General features: G+C 70.0%; 4 protein-coding genes across 7 annotated transcripts in view; 2 read left to right on the forward strand and 2 right to left on the reverse strand.

Annotated features, from left to right (window-relative positions):
* SGF29 (SAGA complex associated factor 29) overlaps positions 1-9,280 on the forward strand; it is a 36,863-nt gene extending 27,583 nt beyond the window's left edge. For 3 of the 4 annotated variants that reach the window (XM_045013331.1, XM_045013329.1, XM_045013332.1), the window contains exons 4-10: positions 94-166; positions 250-314; positions 680-809; positions 1,053-1,199; positions 1,863-1,898; positions 2,010-2,172; positions 2,606-2,779. In XM_045013331.1, the coding sequence (XP_044869266.1) occupies positions 94-166; positions 250-314; positions 680-809; positions 1,053-1,199; positions 1,863-1,898; positions 2,010-2,172; positions 2,606-2,722 (731 nt within the window). In that variant the 3' untranslated portion in view covers positions 2,723-2,779. Of the gene's footprint in view, positions 1-93; positions 167-249; positions 315-679; positions 810-1,052; positions 1,200-1,862; positions 1,899-2,009; positions 2,173-2,605; positions 2,780-8,863 lie in introns of those variants that run through there. The other variant, XM_045013330.1, reaches the window with a different exon arrangement.
* On the reverse strand, positions 4,340-11,058 carry LOC123368511 (sulfotransferase 1 family member D1-like). The gene is made up of 8 exons (XM_045013358.1): positions 10,909-11,058; positions 10,235-10,383; positions 7,820-7,945; positions 7,125-7,225; positions 6,924-7,050; positions 5,612-5,706; positions 5,289-5,469; positions 4,340-4,471 (listed from the first exon to the last, which is right to left on the reverse strand). Exons 2-8 carry the CDS (start codon positions 10,380-10,382, stop codon positions 4,359-4,361), a joined length of 891 nt encoding a protein of 296 aa, XP_044869293.1. The 5' UTR covers position 10,383; positions 10,909-11,058; the 3' UTR covers positions 4,340-4,358.
* Positions 11,059-11,440: 382 nt separating this feature from the next.
* On the reverse strand, positions 11,441-14,815 carry SLX1A (SLX1 homolog A, structure-specific endonuclease subunit). The gene is made up of 7 exons (XM_045013365.1): positions 14,674-14,815; positions 13,971-14,151; positions 13,165-13,216; positions 12,520-12,867; positions 12,155-12,285; positions 11,944-12,031; positions 11,441-11,622 (listed from the first exon to the last, which is right to left on the reverse strand). The coding sequence occupies exons 2-7, from the start codon at positions 14,141-14,143 to the stop codon at positions 11,593-11,595; spliced, it is 822 nt and encodes a 273-aa protein (XP_044869300.1). The 5' UTR covers positions 14,144-14,151; positions 14,674-14,815; the 3' UTR covers positions 11,441-11,592.
* On the forward strand, positions 14,756-16,315 carry BOLA2B (bolA family member 2B). Its single transcript, XM_045013408.1, has 3 exons — positions 14,756-15,147; positions 15,870-15,967; positions 16,118-16,315. Exons 1-3 carry the CDS (start codon positions 14,905-14,907, stop codon positions 16,221-16,223), a joined length of 447 nt encoding a protein of 148 aa, XP_044869343.1. The 5' UTR covers positions 14,756-14,904; the 3' UTR covers positions 16,224-16,315.
* The last annotated feature ends 223 nt before the right edge of the window (positions 16,316-16,538 follow it).

Raw genomic sequence — 16,538 nt, forward strand, 5'->3', positions numbered from 1 at the left:
CCCTGGCTCTGGGAGGGGAGTGGGGGCAGGTGGGTTAGAGCAGTGGGGCTGGGAGCCAGGACTCCTGGGTTCTAACACCCCCATCTCCTGCAGTCTCCCCCTATTACCGGACCAAGCTTCGCGGACTCTACACGACTGCCAAAGCTGACGCGGAGGCTGAGTGCAAGTGAGTGTCCCTCCTTCCCGCCCCCCGCAGCTGCCAATGGCCCAGCCCCACGGCTCACCCCCTCTCTGCCCTCTCACCCCCAGCATCCTACGCAAGGCGCTGGACAAGATTGCGGAGATCAAATCCCTTCTGGAGGAGCGGCGCATTGGTGAGTGTCCCCCCAGAATAGGCCATGGGGTCCAGCCCCACACTGGGGGCACTCGGCATGAGCAGGGACTCCCATCATCCCTTGGGGCTCGGACGATGGAGCGTCTCTGAGGAGGGCGGGAGCTCCCATGATCCCCTGGGGCTGGGTGTCTCTGCTTGGGGATGCTGGGGTTGGGGAGCCAGGGCCTGCAGTCTAGTAAATGGGGTGAATGAGAGAAGTGGGGCCCCCAGGGTGGGTGTGGCAATCCAGGCTGGGTGGCAAGTGAACACAGAGTCAGAGTGTCTGTGTCCGAGGCCCTGGGGGCAGGAAGAGGGGGCTCCCCCTAGCTCTGTGGGGCTCACCTCACCTTCTCCCCCCACCCGCAGCTGCCAAGATTGCTGGGCTCTACAACGACTCAGAGCCGCCCCGCAAGACCATGCGCCGCGGCGTCCTCATGACCCTCCTCCAGCAGTCGGCCATGACGCTGCCCCTGTGGATCGGCAAGCCCGGGGACAGGTGAGTGTCGCCGGGGTCGCCCAGGGCAGGACTGTGTCCCCACACCCCAGCTGGGGGGGAGCTCAGGGGTTTGAGCACTGGCCTGCTAAACCCAGGGGGGTAAGGGGGCCCTTCAGGGAGCTGGGGCAAAAATCTGTCTGGGGATTGGTCCTGCTTTGAGCAGGGGGTTGGACTAGATCCCTCCTGAGGTCCCTCCCAACCCTGAGATTCTGTGATTCTAACCTCGCCCTCCTCTCCCCGCAGGCCGCCCCCGCTCTGCGGCGCTATCCCCGCTGCCAGTGATTACGTGGCCAAGCCGGGGGACAAGGTGGCAGCTCGCGTCAAGGCTGTGGACGGGGACGAGCAATGGATCTTGGCCGAGGTGGTGAGCTACAGCCATGCCACCAACAAGTGAGCACCGGGTGTGGGTCCCCTGGGGCTCTTGGGGGTCAGCCACCTTGGGGCATCCAGCCATAGAGCTGAGTGACAAGGGGTCCCAGACAGTCCTGCATAGAAGTGCCAATCTAGGCACTGAAGGGAGATGGCTCTATGATCCTGCAATCTCCTGGACTTTCCTTGCCACTTCAGGATGGGAACTCTATGGTTGTACCACCTTAGGGAGGTGGAAACACCTCTCTAGACACTTCAGGATGGGAACTCTATGGTTTCTGCTCTCTTGGTAGCATAGAAACCCCTTTCCAACTCTGCAGCAGGTGTGACTCTGGTTCTACCGCCATAGAGGAATGGAGGCTCCCCTCTAGCTGCTCGAGGGTGCCGGCTCTATGGTGCTGGAGTGTGCTTATTTAGGGACCTGACACAGATGGTTCTGTGGTATTGCAATTCCAGGGGTATAGAAACCCTCTAGCCGCTCAAAGGAGATGGCTCTATGGTTCTCCATTACGCGCTGCATAGTAATGCCTCTCTAGCCGCTCAATGGAGATGGCTCTATGGTTCTCCATTACACGCTGCATAGTAATGCCTCTCTAGCCGCTCAATGGAGATGGCTCTATGGTCCCACAGCCTTAGGTTCTCCGCTTGCCTATCCCCTCATGGCGACGTCTCCTCTCTTTGCAGGTACGAGGTGGATGATATCGATGAAGAAGGCAAAGAGTAAGTGAAAGGAGAGGAGCGGAACGGAGAGGGGAAGGTGGTGGTGATGGGGAGGCTTTCTCCTCCAGAGAGGGGGGTCCCTGTCTCACCCTGTCTCTCCCCCCACCCCAGGCGTCACACCCTGAGCCGCCGCCGCATCATCCCGTTGCCCCAGTGGAAGGCGAACCCTGAGACAGACCCCGAGGCGCTGTTCCAGAAGGACCAGCTGGTGCTGGCGCTGTATCCCCAGACCACCTGCTTCTACCGGGCCCTGATCCACGCCCCACCCCAGCGGGTAAGGGGCCCTTCCCCTCTCGGGGCACTGATCCGAGACTGGCTGGGGGCATGGGGCGGGGGCCTGGCCCCTGTGTGGGGGGGTGCTGGCTCTGATCCAGCCCCAGGGCAGGGACTGGCTGGCTCAGGGGGGCAGGGAATGGGACAGGGGCCTGGCCCCCGTGTGGAGCGCCGGTGGGGACCGGCTGGCTCAGGGGGGCCGGGAATGGAGCAGAGCCTGTCCTGTGGGAGGTGGCGGCTCCGATCTGGCCCCGGGGCAGGGCCTGGCTGGCTCATGGGGGCAGGGAATGGGGCTCCCAAGCGCCCCGGGGCGAGGGGCCAGGATGGCTCAGGGAATGGGGCAGGGAATGGGGCGGGGCCTGGCCCCTGGTGGGGCGCTGGCTCCCATGCGCCCAGGGGCGGGGGGCCCGGCGGCTCACGCTCACTCTCTCCAGCCCCAGGACGACTACTCGGTGCTCTTCGAGGACACGTCCTACGCGGACGGCTACTCCCCGCCCCTCAACGTGGCCCAGAGATACGTGGTGGCCTGTAAGGAGACCAAGAAGAAGTGAGGGGGTGGGGAGCTCGGGGGCGCCCGTGAGTATAATAAAGGCTTCTCCACCCCCCCATTGCGCTCTGCTGTGCTTCCTGCCGGTGCCGAGGTCACCCCTGGCATGGGGGCGGGGGAACCATGCCCCACGGAGCCAGGCAGCTCAGCATGTTCCAGCAGAGCCTCCGGGCCCGGCGGGTCAGAGCCCCGGCACCCCCGGGCCCGGTGGGTCAGAGCCCAGCACCCCCGGGCCCGGCGGGTCAGAGCCCTGACGGTTCGTAGCCCCAGTACCCCCGGGCCTGGCGGGTCAGAGCCCAGCACCCCTGGGCCTGGCGGGTCAGAGCCCAGCACCCCCGGGCCTGGCGGGTCAGAGCCCTGGCGGGTCAGAGCCCCGGCACCCCCGGGCCTGGCGGGTCAGAGCCCAGCACCCCCGGGCCTGGCGGGTCAGAGCCCTGGCGGGTCAGAGCCCGGCAGCCCCGGGCCTGGCAGGTCAGAGCCCTGACGGTTCGTAGCCCCAGCACCCCCGGGCCCGGCGGGTCAGAGCCCCGGCGGGTCGTAGCCCCAGCACCCCCGGGCCCGGCGGGTCAGAGCCCCAGCGGTTCGTAGCCCCGGGCCCGGCGGGTCAGAGCCCGGCACCCCGGGCTTCCTGCATGAGTAAAAACCTTCCTTGAGCCCCAGGCCTCTGGGTTAACGCCAGGTGCCCCCCCCCCGCCCCCGTGGCCTCTATCAGGGTCCTGGCCCCCTGGGGCCAGCCCCAGCCCATGGTGTGTGGCCCGTGGGCGCCGGGCAGTGCCAGGTCCGTGGAGACAGGGCTCTCCCAGTCCCGCCCTGCAGCCGCCCCACGGGCCCCAGGCTGCTGACGGGCACCGTGCCCGGGGGGCAGCGCGAGGCAAGGGGCAGGCGTGTCCCTCCCGGGGGGGATGTCAGCAGCAGGTCAGGCCTGCGGCTCGGGCGGGGGGGGAGCTGCTGGGAGTCTCAGATGCCTCTGGCTTTAGCTGGGGGGATCCCCCAGATCTAATGGGGGCTGCGCTGTTACCCCCCAGGGGTGAGTGAAACAGCCGATTGCCCCAAACACCCCGGCTGTGTGACTCCCCCTCCCACAGCTCCTGGGCACTGCCCAGAGCCCTGCCCCCCCCGGCCTGCCTTACTGACCCCTTCTCGGGTTTGTTCATTAACTACCCCCGCTGCCCGGACGCCTGGGTTCTGGCTCCCCGCCCGGCTGCCTGGGCACCATTCCCAGTGTCGGGGGCTCGAGGGTTAGTTATCCTTCTGGACCCAGGCGTCCGGGCTCCCCTCCCCCCAGCCCGCTCTGGCCACTGGGCCCCACTCCCCTCCGGGAGCCGGGAGAGAACCCCGGCGTCCGGGCTCCCCTCCCCCCAGCCCGCTGTCACTGGAGATGTGGGGGCGGGTTATGCAAGAGGCTCTGGCAGGGAGGCAAGTGGAACTGGAGTCAGATCCCTACAGCAGAGCAGGGTGGGGGGGGGTGAGAAGTGGAGAAACGTCCCCCCCAGCTCCCTCCCCCCGACAGACAGTGCCCCTCCCCCTCCCCGCGGCGCTCCCTGCTGGTGGAGGCCAGGGCTGCAGTGACCCACACGCAGAGCAGAGCAGAGCAGGGGACTGAGCTTTATAGGGGGGCGGGGGTGGGGGGCGGGGGGGGCTCAGATCTCCATCCGGAAGCTCAGGTCGGTTCCCTCCATTTGCCTCTCGTAGTCGGCGTCGAATCGCTCGTTCTGCGCCACCGTGAACTGGTTCTTCCAGTCGCCCGTCACACCTGGGGGGCAGGAGAGTGGGGTCACTGCGCCCCCCGAGCCCCCCCCAGCGCTGAGCCCCCCACAGCGCTGAGCCCCCCACAGCACTGACCTCCCAGCCCTGAGCCCCCCCCAGTGCTGAGCCCCCCACAGCACTGACCCCCCAGCCCTGAGCCCCCCCAGCGCTGACCCCCTCCATGCCCCCCCCCGAGCCCCCTGGCACCCGCTGAGCCCCCCCCAGTGCTGAACCCCCCCGCAGCCCTGAGCCCCCAGCTGAGCCCCCCTGCTGAACCCCCCACAGAGCCCCCCCACAGCACTGACCCCCCAGCCCTGAGCCCCCCCAGCGCTGACCCCCTCCATGCCCCCCCCCGAGCCCCCTGGCACCCGCTGAGCCCCCCCCAGTGCTGAACCCCCCCCCAGCCCTGAGCCCCCAGCTGAGCCCCCCTGCTGAACCCCCCACAGAGCCCCCCCACAGCACTGACCCCCCAGCGCTGAGCCCCCCCAGCGCTGAGCCCCTCTGTGCCCCCCCGAGCCCCCTGGCACCCGCTGAGCCCCCCACACAGCCCCCCACACAGCGCTGACCCCCCCCAGCACTGACACCCCCCCACAGTGCTGAGCCCCCCCCAGCGCTGAGCCCCCCCCCGCGCTGAGCCCCCCCCAGCGCTGATCCCCCCCAGCACTGACACCCCCCCCCAGCACTGAGCTCCCCGCTGACCCCCCCAGCCCTGAGCCCCCCCCAGCCCTGAGCCCCCCCAGCACAGAGCCCCCCCCAGCGCTGAGCCCCCCCCAGTGCTGACCCCCCCCCACGCTGAGCCCCCCCCAGCGCTGAGCCCCCCGTACCCTTGCGCATGAAGGGCGAGACGCTGTGGTCCATGACGCTGCGGGGCAGGGTGCTGTAGTTGGCCATGCGGTTCTGCTCCATGGCGGCGAAGGCCGTGTGCCGGGCCACCGCCTCCACCAGCCCCTCGGCCGGGGGGCGCCCCAGGAACGCCAGCACCTTGCGGATCTCGCGCCGGGGGTCCTGGGGGCACGGCACGGGCCGGGGGTCAGAGCCGGCGGGGGGAGGCGGGCCGGGGGCAGCGGGGGGGCGGGAGACAGGGAGGGGGCAGTGGGGGGTGGCGACAGGGGGGGCAGGGGCCAGGAGGGGGGCGGGGGGGGCTCACCTCCTTCATGTCCTCGTAGAACAGGTAGAGCAGTCGCTGCTCCCGTCTCTTCTCCCACCAGCCCCGGACGTGCTGGTACCACGACCCGAACGACACTGCGGGGGGCAGACGGTTCAGAGACCCCCCCGTCCCCTCGCACGGCCCCCCGCGCCCCCCGCGCCAGGTAATCCCCCCACGACCCCCCCTGCGCCTCCCCAAGCCAGGTAATCCCCCCACCCCCCTGCGCCCCCCCGAGCCAGGTAATCCCCCCCCGCGCCCCCCCCGAGCCAGGCAATCCCCCCTGCGCCCCCCCGAGCCAGGTAATCCCCCCACGACCCCCCCTGCGCCTCCCCAAGCCAGGTAATCCCCCCACCCCCTCTGCACCCCCCCCGTCCCCTCGCACGCCCCCCGCGCCAGGTAATCCCCCCACGACCCCCCCTGCCCCCCCCCCTGCCAGCTAATCCCCCCACCCCCCCTGGGCCCCCCCCGAGCCAGGTAATCCCCCCACGACCCCCCTGCGCCCCCCCGAGCCAGGCAATCCCCCCACCCCCTCTGCGCCCCCCCCGAGCCAGGTAATCCCCCCACGACCCCCCTGCGCCCCCCCGAGCCAGGCAATCCCCCCCGCGCCAGGTAATCCCCCCCGCGCCTCCCGAGCCAGGCAATCCCCCCACGACCCCCCTGCGCCCCCCCGAGCCAGGCAATCCCCGCGCCCCCACGGAGCCGCCACGATCCTGGGAATCCCCCCACCCCCCGGCGCCCCCCCGAGCCAGGCAATCCCCCCACGACCCCCCTGCGCCCCCCCGAGCCAGGTAATCCCCCCACCCCCTCTGCGCCCCCCCCGAGCCAGGCAATCCCCCCACCCCCTCTGAGCCCCCCCCCCGTGCCAGGCATTCCCCCCCGTGCCCCCCCGAGCCAGGCAATCCCCCCACGACCCCCCTGCGCCCCCCCCGAGCCAGGCAATCCCCCCACGACCCCCCTGCGCCCCCCCCGAGCCAGGTAATCCCCCCCCCGCGGCCCCCCCGAGCCAGGCAATCCCCCCACGACCCCCCTGCGCCCCCCCCGAGCCAGGCAATCCCCCCATGCCCCCCCCGCGCCCCCCGAGCCAGGTAATCCCCCCCCGCGCCCCCCCCGAACCAGCCACTCCCCCCCCCCCCCCGCGCCCCCCCCCCGAGCCAGGCAATCCCCCCACCCCCTCTGAGCCCCCCCGAGCCAGGCAATCCCCCCACCCCCTCTGAGCCCCCCTGAGCCAGGCAATCCCCCCCCGCGCCCCCCCCCCGAGCCATCCAGTCGGTGCCCCCGGCAGGCCTGCCCGGTGCCCCCAGCTCGCGCCCACCTGCGCCAGCCATGAAGTCAGCCAGGAAGTGCTGCCAGGGGCCGGGCTCCGGATGCACCTTCGCCATCTGGTAGAAGTAATAGTAGGAGACGGCCACGTCCTTGGGGTTCCTGGCCACGTAGATCATCTGGGGGGGACACGGGGGTCAGGCTCTGCCCCCCAGCTGAGACCCCGGCCCCCGCCCCCCCCGGGGAGCCTCACCTGACAGTCCTGCTCCCAGAACGACTCCGGCAGCAGCTGCACCGGGAGATGGGTCTTCACCAGGCGCCGCTGGGCATGGCCCCTCCGGAGCAGCTCCACCCCTGGGGGGCACGGGGGGGTGAGCGGGCCCCCGGCGCCTCCTGCCCCCTGCCCCCTCCCCGCGGCGCCCCCCTGCCCCCGGCGCCCCCTCCTGCCCCCTGCCCCCTCCCCGTGGCGCCGCCCTGCCCCCTCCTCACATCACCCCCTCCCCGCGGCGGCCCCCTGCGCCCGGGGCCCCCTGCCCCCTCCCCGCGGCGCCCCCCTGCCCCCGGCGCCCCCTCCTACCCCATGCCCCCTCCCCGTGGTGCCGCCCTGCCCCCTCCTCACATCACCCCCTCCCCGTGGCGCCCCCCCAGCCGCCGGCGCCTCCTGCCCCCTCCCCGTGGCGCCCCCCTTCCGCCTGCGGCGTTCTGACCCCTGCATCCTCCCCGTGGCGCTCCCCTGCCCCCTCCCCACCGCGCCCCCTGCCCCCGGCGCCTCCTGCCCCCAGTGCCCCCCTGCCCCCTCCTCACAGTGCCCCCTCCCCCTGGCGCCTCCTGCCCCCGGCGCCCCCCTGCCCCCTCCCTGTGGCGCCCCCTCCCCACAGCACCCCGCCCCCCCCAGCCAGCGCCCCCGGCCCCCTCCGCACACGCCCCCAGGAGCCGAGGCCGCGTTACCGGTGGGGATCCCAGGAACAGCGAACTCCAGGAAAGGGACTCGCATGTAGATGGCGTCTCGCTTGCATTTCTCTGTGTCGCCATCATTGTAGATCATGTCGATGATCTCACTGATCCAGGTGGTACCTGCAGGAGACAGGCAGGCTGGGCGTGAGGGGCACCGGCAGGGCTGGGGGGGGCAGGGGGCTGCGGGTCGGGAGTGAGGGGCACCGGCAGGGCTGGGGGGGGCAGGAGGCTGCGGGTCGGGAGTGAGGGGCACCAGGGCCGGTGCAATCACTAGGCAAACTAGGCGGTCGCCTGGGGCACCAAGTGGCCGGGGGGAGCCGGTGCGGCGCAGGGGGGCAGCAGCCCCGCAAAGGCGGTGGTGCCACTAGCAGCCGCACCCCCCGCCCCTGCCCGAGGGCTCCAGGGATCTGCGGGGCACAGGGGCGGCGGGCGGCATCCGAGCGCGCAGCCGCCTCCTCCCCAGGCTCCAACTTTCCCGGCTCCTGCCGCTCTCCAGCCCGTGAGCTCCTGGCCGGGCACTTCCCCAGCGCAGCAGCAGCCGGGGCTGGGGGGGCGGGAAGTTGCTTTGGGCCCCGCGGTTCAGGGAGCCGAGAAAGTTGGAGCCCGGGGAGGAGGCGGCTGCGCGCTCGGATGCCGCCCGCCGCCCCTGTGCCCCGGCGTTGGCTCCTGCCCTGGGAGCGGCAGCGGGAGGCGGTGCAGGACTAGAGGGATGCTGCTGTGAACCGTGGCCACCAGGCAGGGGGGGTTCCCGGGAAATGTTCCTGACCATCCCCGGCTGGCTGGAAACCTTCGCGGCGCCGACCTGAACCTGGGAGTTGTACGTTGCAGCCCCTGGGGGTCCCCTTCCCCACACGTTGCACAGGCCAAGCCCCCACAGCTCAACCCCCCCCCCCCCCGGACTGTCTAGTTGTATTTCCCTGTATGGATTAATCTGGGATTTCTATGAGAAAACCACCTATGTAAAAAGTTACATGATTAAATCCTTGATATTTGCATTAACCTGACTTTCAAAACTACACCCCAACTCTTTATTCGCAGTGTTTCAACAATCCCAGCTGCAATGACACATCCTGCTCTTTGAACGGCACAGAAAGCCCCGGCACACAAAGAAATGAACGGAGCTGATGTTTCACAGTGATTCACCGGATTATAAAACAGCCCCAACACTAGGACAATCATCCCAAGACAGTATTGTATTGTGCATAAGCGGAGTCAATGTCACGTAGAAACAGAAGTTTCAGTAAATATTAATTTAAATTGAAAGACAAACTTTACCATACGAAATCCTATGGGAGGGGCTGATTTTATAAAGAACATTAGAAAAAAGCACTTGTCAGCAGTAGTTGGAAAGTTGTCGGGTCATTTTCAAGTAGAGACCCCAAAGCTCTGCAACTCTGTCCCTGAACTTACTACTCCGACCACCTGAAAAGGAGCAGGGTGCGGGGGCTTAGCTACAGAGACACATGATTTCATAGAAGCAGCAAAGAATCCTGTGGCACCTTATAGACTAAGAGACGTTTTGCAGCATGAGCTTCCGTGGGTGAATCCCCACCTTGCATCCGACGAAGTGGGTATTCACCCACGAAAGCTCATGCTCCAAAACGTCTGTTAGTCTATAAGGTGCCACAGGATTCTTTGCTGCTTGTACAGAACCAGACTAACACGGCTCCCCTCTGATACATGATTTCATACAATCCCTTGTGCTGGGACGTTATTTCAAAGAGACAAAGTGGAGGAGGTGAGATCTTTTACTGGCCCAGCCTGTGTCAGTGAGAGGGGCAGGTTCTCGAGCTACCCAGAGCTCTGCTCCAGGCCTGGCAAGGGGCTGCCAGTGTCACAGCTGAACTCGGATCTAAGAGCCGGGTTAGCACCTATTCCAGGGGACCATTCAGGGCGAAGCAGCCCCTTAACTCCCTCGCAATCCCAGGCCAAAGGGGAGATCAGTGGGCTGCAGGTTGTGTGATTAACCACAAAGCCGGTATCGCTGAGGAACGTGACTGTTAGTGTCTAGCAGCGTTTTGAACTCAAGCGCCCGGGCTCATGGGAAAAGCCTTGTGCGGGTTTCCTCGGAGGCTGAGGCCTGAGAGGTCGGACGGCGAGTGATTCTGGGGGGCAGCTCATGAGCTCTGAATGTCTGCGGTTGGCGACACTGGATGTTACGTCGTGTCACCAAAGAAATGTGAGTCGGGTCCCTCAAACCTTTCCCCAGGCCGCAGCCTAATACCGGGACTGTTCTCTCTGTGTTAACGCTGCCGAACGAGGCCACAGGACGCAGGATCCATTTGTGCAAGTTTATTATAAACGATGCTCAGGGGGAGGGGGTGCAAGGGGGAAGTTTCGCCCAGGGCACAAAATATCCTTGTCCCGGCCCTGCCCGGAGGGGCTACGGGGCAGGCTGGCGGCACTCACCGGATTTGGGGTAGGTGGAGATCAGGAGATCATCCGGCTGCGCCTGGAATCCCTCCACCTCCCCCCAGTTCTCAGCGAAGTATTTGATCATCGGGACTCCCCGGATGGGGATCATGGCTGGGCGCGGAGTCTCCCCGGCCGGCTGCATCCTGGGAGAGCGAGGGTTAAAGAGCCACTCTGAGATAGCCAGCCCCTCCCCCAGCTAGAGCCTATGACTGGGCTGGGCTGGCAGGGGCTGCGGGTCGGGAGTGAGGGGCACCGGCAGAGCTGGGGGGGCAGGGCTGGGCTGGCAGGGGCTGTGGGTCGGGAGTGAGGGGCACCGGCAGAGCTGGGGGGCCGGGGGGGCTGGCAGGGGCTGTGGGGCGGGACTGAGGGGCACCGGCAGAGATGGGGGGGCCGGGGGGGGCTGTGGGGCAGGACGGAGGGGCACTGGCAGAGCTGGGGGGGGCGGGGGGGCGGGCAGGGGCTGTGGGGCAGGACTGAGGGGCACCGGCAGAACTGGGGGGGGCGGGGGGGGCACACAGTTGCCCCTTTCTGTTGGGGGGGCAGGAGGGTCCCCGCAGCAGAACGGCGGGTCCTGGGGGGCCGGCGCCCCATCCTTCTGCCCGTCCTGCGGGCCCCGGGTCCCTTCTCCTGCCTGGGGGGCCCGGGGGAGCAATCCCCCCCCCACTCACTTGCTCGGGGCTCGGCGGCGTCCGGAGAGGGTCTGCGCGGGGCCGGGCGGGTTTTATCGGCGGAGCCAGGGGCGGGCGGGTCCGCGCAGAGGGGCCAGGAGGGGCTGATCCCATCGCCCTGGGGCGGGGGAGGGGGGCGGATGCCTGGGTCCCTCCCCTTGTTCATCTCTCTGTCTCCCCCTCCCCCTCCCCCTCCCGAGCGCTCCGGGGCACCGTTCCGGACGCCTGGGTCCCCTTCCCCATCCCCCCCCCCCCCCACGCCGGTGTATACAGTCCCGGAGCTCGCTGGGTGGGGGAGGGGTCCCTGGGCCCCATGGGCCCCCCCCAGCCCCCTCCCCTCTCCGCTTCAGGTTGCGCGCGGGGGGGGGGGGAAGGTTCCAGGATCCTCCCCCGCAGCCTGGGGCCCCTCCCCCCACCAGTCCCTGCCCCCAGGGCCGACGCGGGGGTGGGGGGCCGGCCCTGCTCCTGTCCCCCCCCCCAGCTCCCTCCCCGGACGCCTGGGTCCCCCTGGTGTCAGGCAGCCGGACTCGAATCTCCTGGGATTTTTATTTCATGGAATCCCCTAATTATCCCCTGCGCCCCCCGGAATCCAGGAGGGGGCGGGTCCATCTTCCCAGTGGGCGGGGCAAAGGGGACCGCCCCTTCGCCCCGCCCCTTCCAGCGCAGGCTCCTCCCCTCTGGTCCTCAGCTCTGGAGCTCTTCTGCCCAGTGTCCCTGTGGGCGGGAGGGGGTCAGAGAGGGCGGGGCTTCCCCGTGAGGGGGCGGGGCTTAGGGGGCTACAACGGGAGGTGGGGCAGGGGTTTGTCTGCCTGAGAAAAGGGCGGGGGCAAAACGGAGGAGAGGGCCTGGGGGCGGGGCTTATCGGCAAAGGGGCGTGGTCATGGCGAGGCAGGCACAGGGAAGGGGGTGGGGTTAAAGGCAAGAGGGGCGGGGACAGAAGAGGGAATCCCAATAGGCCCGGCCAATGGGCGGGGCTCTGGTGCCAAAGGGGAACACGCTAGGGGTGGAGCTTAGCAGCAAGTGGGCGGGGCTTACCTGCGAGGAGGCAGGGACTTCTTCCAAGTCTCCATAGCAACCCTGGTGGTAGCGAATCAGGTCGCCCCACAGGAGGAGGTTCTTGCAGCTGCAACAGGAAGGGGGGGCCTTCACCATGGGAATTGGGTCGCCAAGGCAACATGCTGGGGCTGTTGCCTAGGGCAACTGGGTCCCATCCCTGCCCTCCCAGGGGATCCCCGGGGCCCCGTACCCTGGGCAGTGCCCCTCCACGGGCAGGAACTGCTCCGGCTCCTCCCGCAGGAACTCCTGGGCCAGGCAGGCGGGGTGGGCAGCCAGGGGGCATCCGGGGTGGAAGCAGCGCAGGGGGGGGCCGTCCGCATCCTGCAGGGGGGAGACAGACGTGGGGGAGGGTACAGGCCCCCCCTCTAAGCACTAGCCCCACTCCCCGCTCTGGGCTCCCGTCCCCCCACTCTAACCACCGGAGACCCCACCCCCCCAGAGCTGGGAGAGAACCCAGGAGTCCGGGCTCCCAGCCCCCACTGCTCTTACATTAGGCTCCCCCTCCCCTCCCCTCCCCTCCCAGAGAACCCAGGTGTCCAGGAACCCGCAATGTACCTGGAGTCTCTTCAGGCAGAGGTTGCAGCGCTGGGCCTGGGCCGCCTGCCCCAGTGGGGGGGCGAGTTCTCCCTGCTCCCGCTCCCCGCCCCCCCCGGCTCGGCCCAGTGCCCGGACCTGCCCGAAGGCCAGAGGCATGTGCAGGGGGGGCTGGAGGGTGGGGGGGAAGTCCCGGCGGTAGCCTGGCTCCAGCCAGCGCACCGTGAGGGGCAGGCGGCACCAGGGGGCCGCGCGAAGCATGTGGGCCAGAACCCGGAGGTGGAAATCGAAGCGGGTCTCCCGGCGGGCGCGACGGCTCACGTGGCAGAGACGGCGAGAAGTGTGGGGGTGCTGCCAGGCCCACTCGAACTGGGGGGCAGAGAGACAGCGGAGTTAGAGAGCGGGGGCTGCGGGTCAGGAGTGAGGGGCACCAGCAGGGCTGGGCTGGCAGGGGCTGTGGGTTGGGAGTGAGGGGCACCGGCAGAGCTGGGGGGGGCAGGGCTGGGCTGGAAGGGGCTGCGGGTCGGGAGTGAGGGGCACCGGCAGAGCTGGGGGGGCAGGGCTGGCAGGGGCTGTGGGTTGGGAGTGAGGGGCACCGGCAGAGCTGGGGGGCAGGGCTGGGCTGGCAGGGGCTGCGGGTCGGGAGTGAGGGGCACCAGCAGGTACCCGCAGTGCAGCCACATCGGAGGGGAAGCCGTGGACGATCAGCACCATCTCCCTGCAAGGAGAGAACCCAGGTCAGGCCACTTCTCCCAGCCTGCCCCGCTCCTCCCGCCCCGGGCCAGCCACTTCTCCCAGCCTGCCCCGCTCCTCCCGCCCCGGGCCAGCCACTTCTCCCAGCCTCCCCCGCTCCTCCCGCCCCGGGCCAGCCACTTCTCCCAGCATGCCCTGCTCCCTCAGCCTGCACTCCCAGCATGCCCCGCTCCTCCCGCCCCGGGCCAGCCACTTCTCCCAGCCTGCCCCGCTCCTCCCGCCCCGGGCCAGCCACTTCTCCCAGCCTCCCCCGCTCCTCCCGCCCCGGGCCAGCCACTTCTCCCAGCATGCCCTGCTCCCTCAGCCTGCACTCCCAGCATGCCCCGCTCCTCCCGCCCCGGGCCAGCCACTTCTCCCAGCCTGCCCTGCTCCTCCCACCCCGGACCAGCCACTTCTCCCAGCATGCCCTGCTCCCTCAGCCTGCACTCCCAGCCTGCCCCGCTCCTCCCGCCCCGGGCCAGCCACTTCTCCCAGCATGCCCTGCTCCCTCAGCCTGCACTCCCAGCCTGCCCCGCTCCTCCCGCCCCGGGCCAGCCACTTCTCCCAGCATGCCCGGCTCCCTCAGCCTGCACTCCCAGCACGCCCATCTGTGCTGCTTAGGTTGGCACGAGTGCATGGCATGTGGGGAGCCTACCCCTGCAGCATGGCATGCTGGGATTACCCCCCACACACCAGCACTGCATGCTGGGAGCCGTGCCCCCCGGAACCCCCAGGGTTACCAGGGACCGCGCCCGCTGGTCTTCCAGGCCCCGCCGCGGCGCTTGCCGGCGTTGTGCTGCCCGATGCGGCGCTGGGGGGCCACGGTGAAGCCGACGTAGATGCGGCCCCGGTACCGGGGGTTGGTGCAGAACAGCAGGTAGACGCCGAAGAACCCCCGTGGCTCCGCCCCCATGGCCGGGCCTGGGGAGAGGGGGCAGGAAAGGTCATGGCCAGCCAGCCCCACTTCTCAGTACGCAGCAGGTCCCCCCGCCCAGTGTCCCCACATCCCAGCATGCCCCAGGTCCCACGCGTGCCCCCCACTTCCCAGCATGCCGCAGGCCCCCCCGTGACCCCCACTTCCCAGCATGCCCTGGGGCCCCCCCATGCCCCCCACTTCCCAGCATGCCCCAGGGCCCCCCGGTGTCCCCCACTTACCAGCATGCCCCAGGGCCCCCCCGTGACCCCAACTTCCCAGCATGCCCCGGGGCCCCCCATGACCCCCACATCCCAGCGTGCGCTGGGTCCCCCCCGTGACCCCCTCATCCCAGCATGCGCCGGGGCCCCCCCGTGACCCCCACATTCCAGCATGCGCCGGGGCCCCCCCATGCCCCCCACTTCCCAGCGTGCCCCGGGGCCCCCCGTGACCCCCACTTCCCAGAATAACCCGGAGCCCCCCCATGACCCCCCACTTCCCAGCATAACCCGGGGCCCCTCCAATCCTGCCTCCAGCCTCAGCTCCTGGAGTCACCACCCAGGGCCAGCCCGGGAAGATGCACCAGGCGCCTCCCTCTGATTGGTGCCTTTGTGCGGTGCCGCTTCCCAAGATGGACCCTACTGGCCAAATCGCTTGAAGCCCCGCCCCCAGCCCAACTCTGATTGGCGGAACTGGGGCGAAAGGCGCATTGGGACGGGACCTGAGGCGGAAGTGGGGCGGTGACTATAGGCGGAAGTGGGATGGTGACCATAGGCGGAAGTGAGGCAGAGACCATAGGCGGAAGAAAGGCAGTGACTATAGGCGGAAGTGGTGGCACCAGAGGCGGAAGTGGAATGATGACAAGAGGCGGAAGTGCTGGCGCCCGAGGCGGAAGTGGGCGGGATCCCAGCGCCTTGAGGAGCGGGATGGAGGCGGCCGCGCCGGCTCTGAGCGCGGAGACCCTCCGGGGGCGGCTGCTGCGCGGGCTGGAGGCGGAGCACGTGGTGAGCCCCCCTCCCCCTCCCCCTCCCCCGCGTGGCGCGTCAGGCGGCGGGGGGTCCCCGTTGGGGGAGGGGCGGGCGGGTATCGGGGGTCCCCGTTGGGGAAGGGGCGGGCGCGGGCGTCGGGGGGTCCCTGGCGGGGGAGGGGCGGGCGGGTACCGGGGGTCCCCGTTGGGGAAGGGGCGGGCGCGGGCGTCGGGGGGTCCCTGGCGGGGGAGGGGCGGGCGGGTACCGGGGGGTCCCCGTTGGGGGAGGGGCGGGCGGGTATCGGGGGTCCCCGTTGGGGAAGGGGCGGGCGGGTATCGGGGGGTCCCTGGCGGGGGAGGGGCGGGCGGGTACCGGGGGGTCCCCGTTGGGGGAGGGGCGGGCGGGCGGGGGCGGGTGTCGGGGGTCCCCGTTGGGGGAGGGGCGGGCGGGCGGGCATCGGGGGGTCCCCGTTGGGGGAGGGGCGGGTATCGGGGGTCCCCGGTGGGGGAGGGGCGGGGGGGCCCGTTGGGGGGGGTGCGGGCATCGGGGGGGTCCCCGTTGGGGGAGGGGCGGGTATCGGGGGGTCCCCGTTGGGGGAGGGGCGGGCGGCCATCGGTGGGTTCCCTGGTGGGGGAGGGGCGGGCGGGCGGGGGTCCCCGTTGGGGGAGGGGCGGGCGGGCACCGGGGGGTCCCTGGTGGCCAGGTTGGATCGGGGGGGCTCGGGTCCCCCCCCACTCACGTCTCCCCCCCCCCCCCAGGAAGTGGAGGACACGACCCCGAGCCGCTGCTCCACCAGCTTCAAGGTCCTGGTTGTCTCGTCCCGGTTCCGGGGGAAGCCCCTGCTCCAGCGACACCGGTGAGCCCGGCCCCCCGCCCCCAAATCCCGGAGTTCCGGCTCCTGGTGGGGCTGGGGGGCTTGACCCCCCCAACCTGCCCCCCAACCTGCCCCGCAGCCTCCCGCTCCCAGGGGGCTCCTGGGCTCCGCACTGACCCCCCCTCCCCACAGGCTGGTGAACGAGCTGCTGGCCGAGGAGCTGAAGCACATTCACGCCTTCGAGCAGCGCACGCTGACCCCCGAGCAGTGGGAGAAGGAGCGGGGGGGCCTGCAGTGAGCCCCCCCCCCCCGGGAGCAGGACAGAGCTGGGACCCCCGCGCCCCACGGAGCTGGGACATCGGCTGGAATAAAGGATTATGGGCAACCAAATAGTGTCTGACTGGTGCCCCTCACTCCCGACCCGCAGCCCCTGCCAGCCCTCCCCTGCCAGTGCTCCTCACTCCCGACCCGCAGCCCTGCCCTGCCCCCCCCAGCTCTGCCGGTGCCCCTCACTCCCGACCCGCAGCCCCTGCCAGCCCTGCCCTGCCCCCCCCCCAGCTCTGCTGGTGCCCCTCACTCCCGACCCGCAGCCCCTGCCAGCCCAGCCCTGCCA

The sequence above is a fragment of the Mauremys mutica genome, chromosome 4 (genome assembly GCF_020497125.1).
Source record: "Mauremys mutica isolate MM-2020 ecotype Southern chromosome 4, ASM2049712v1, whole genome shotgun sequence".
Lineage (NCBI taxonomy): Eukaryota > Metazoa > Chordata > Testudines > Geoemydidae > Mauremys > Mauremys mutica.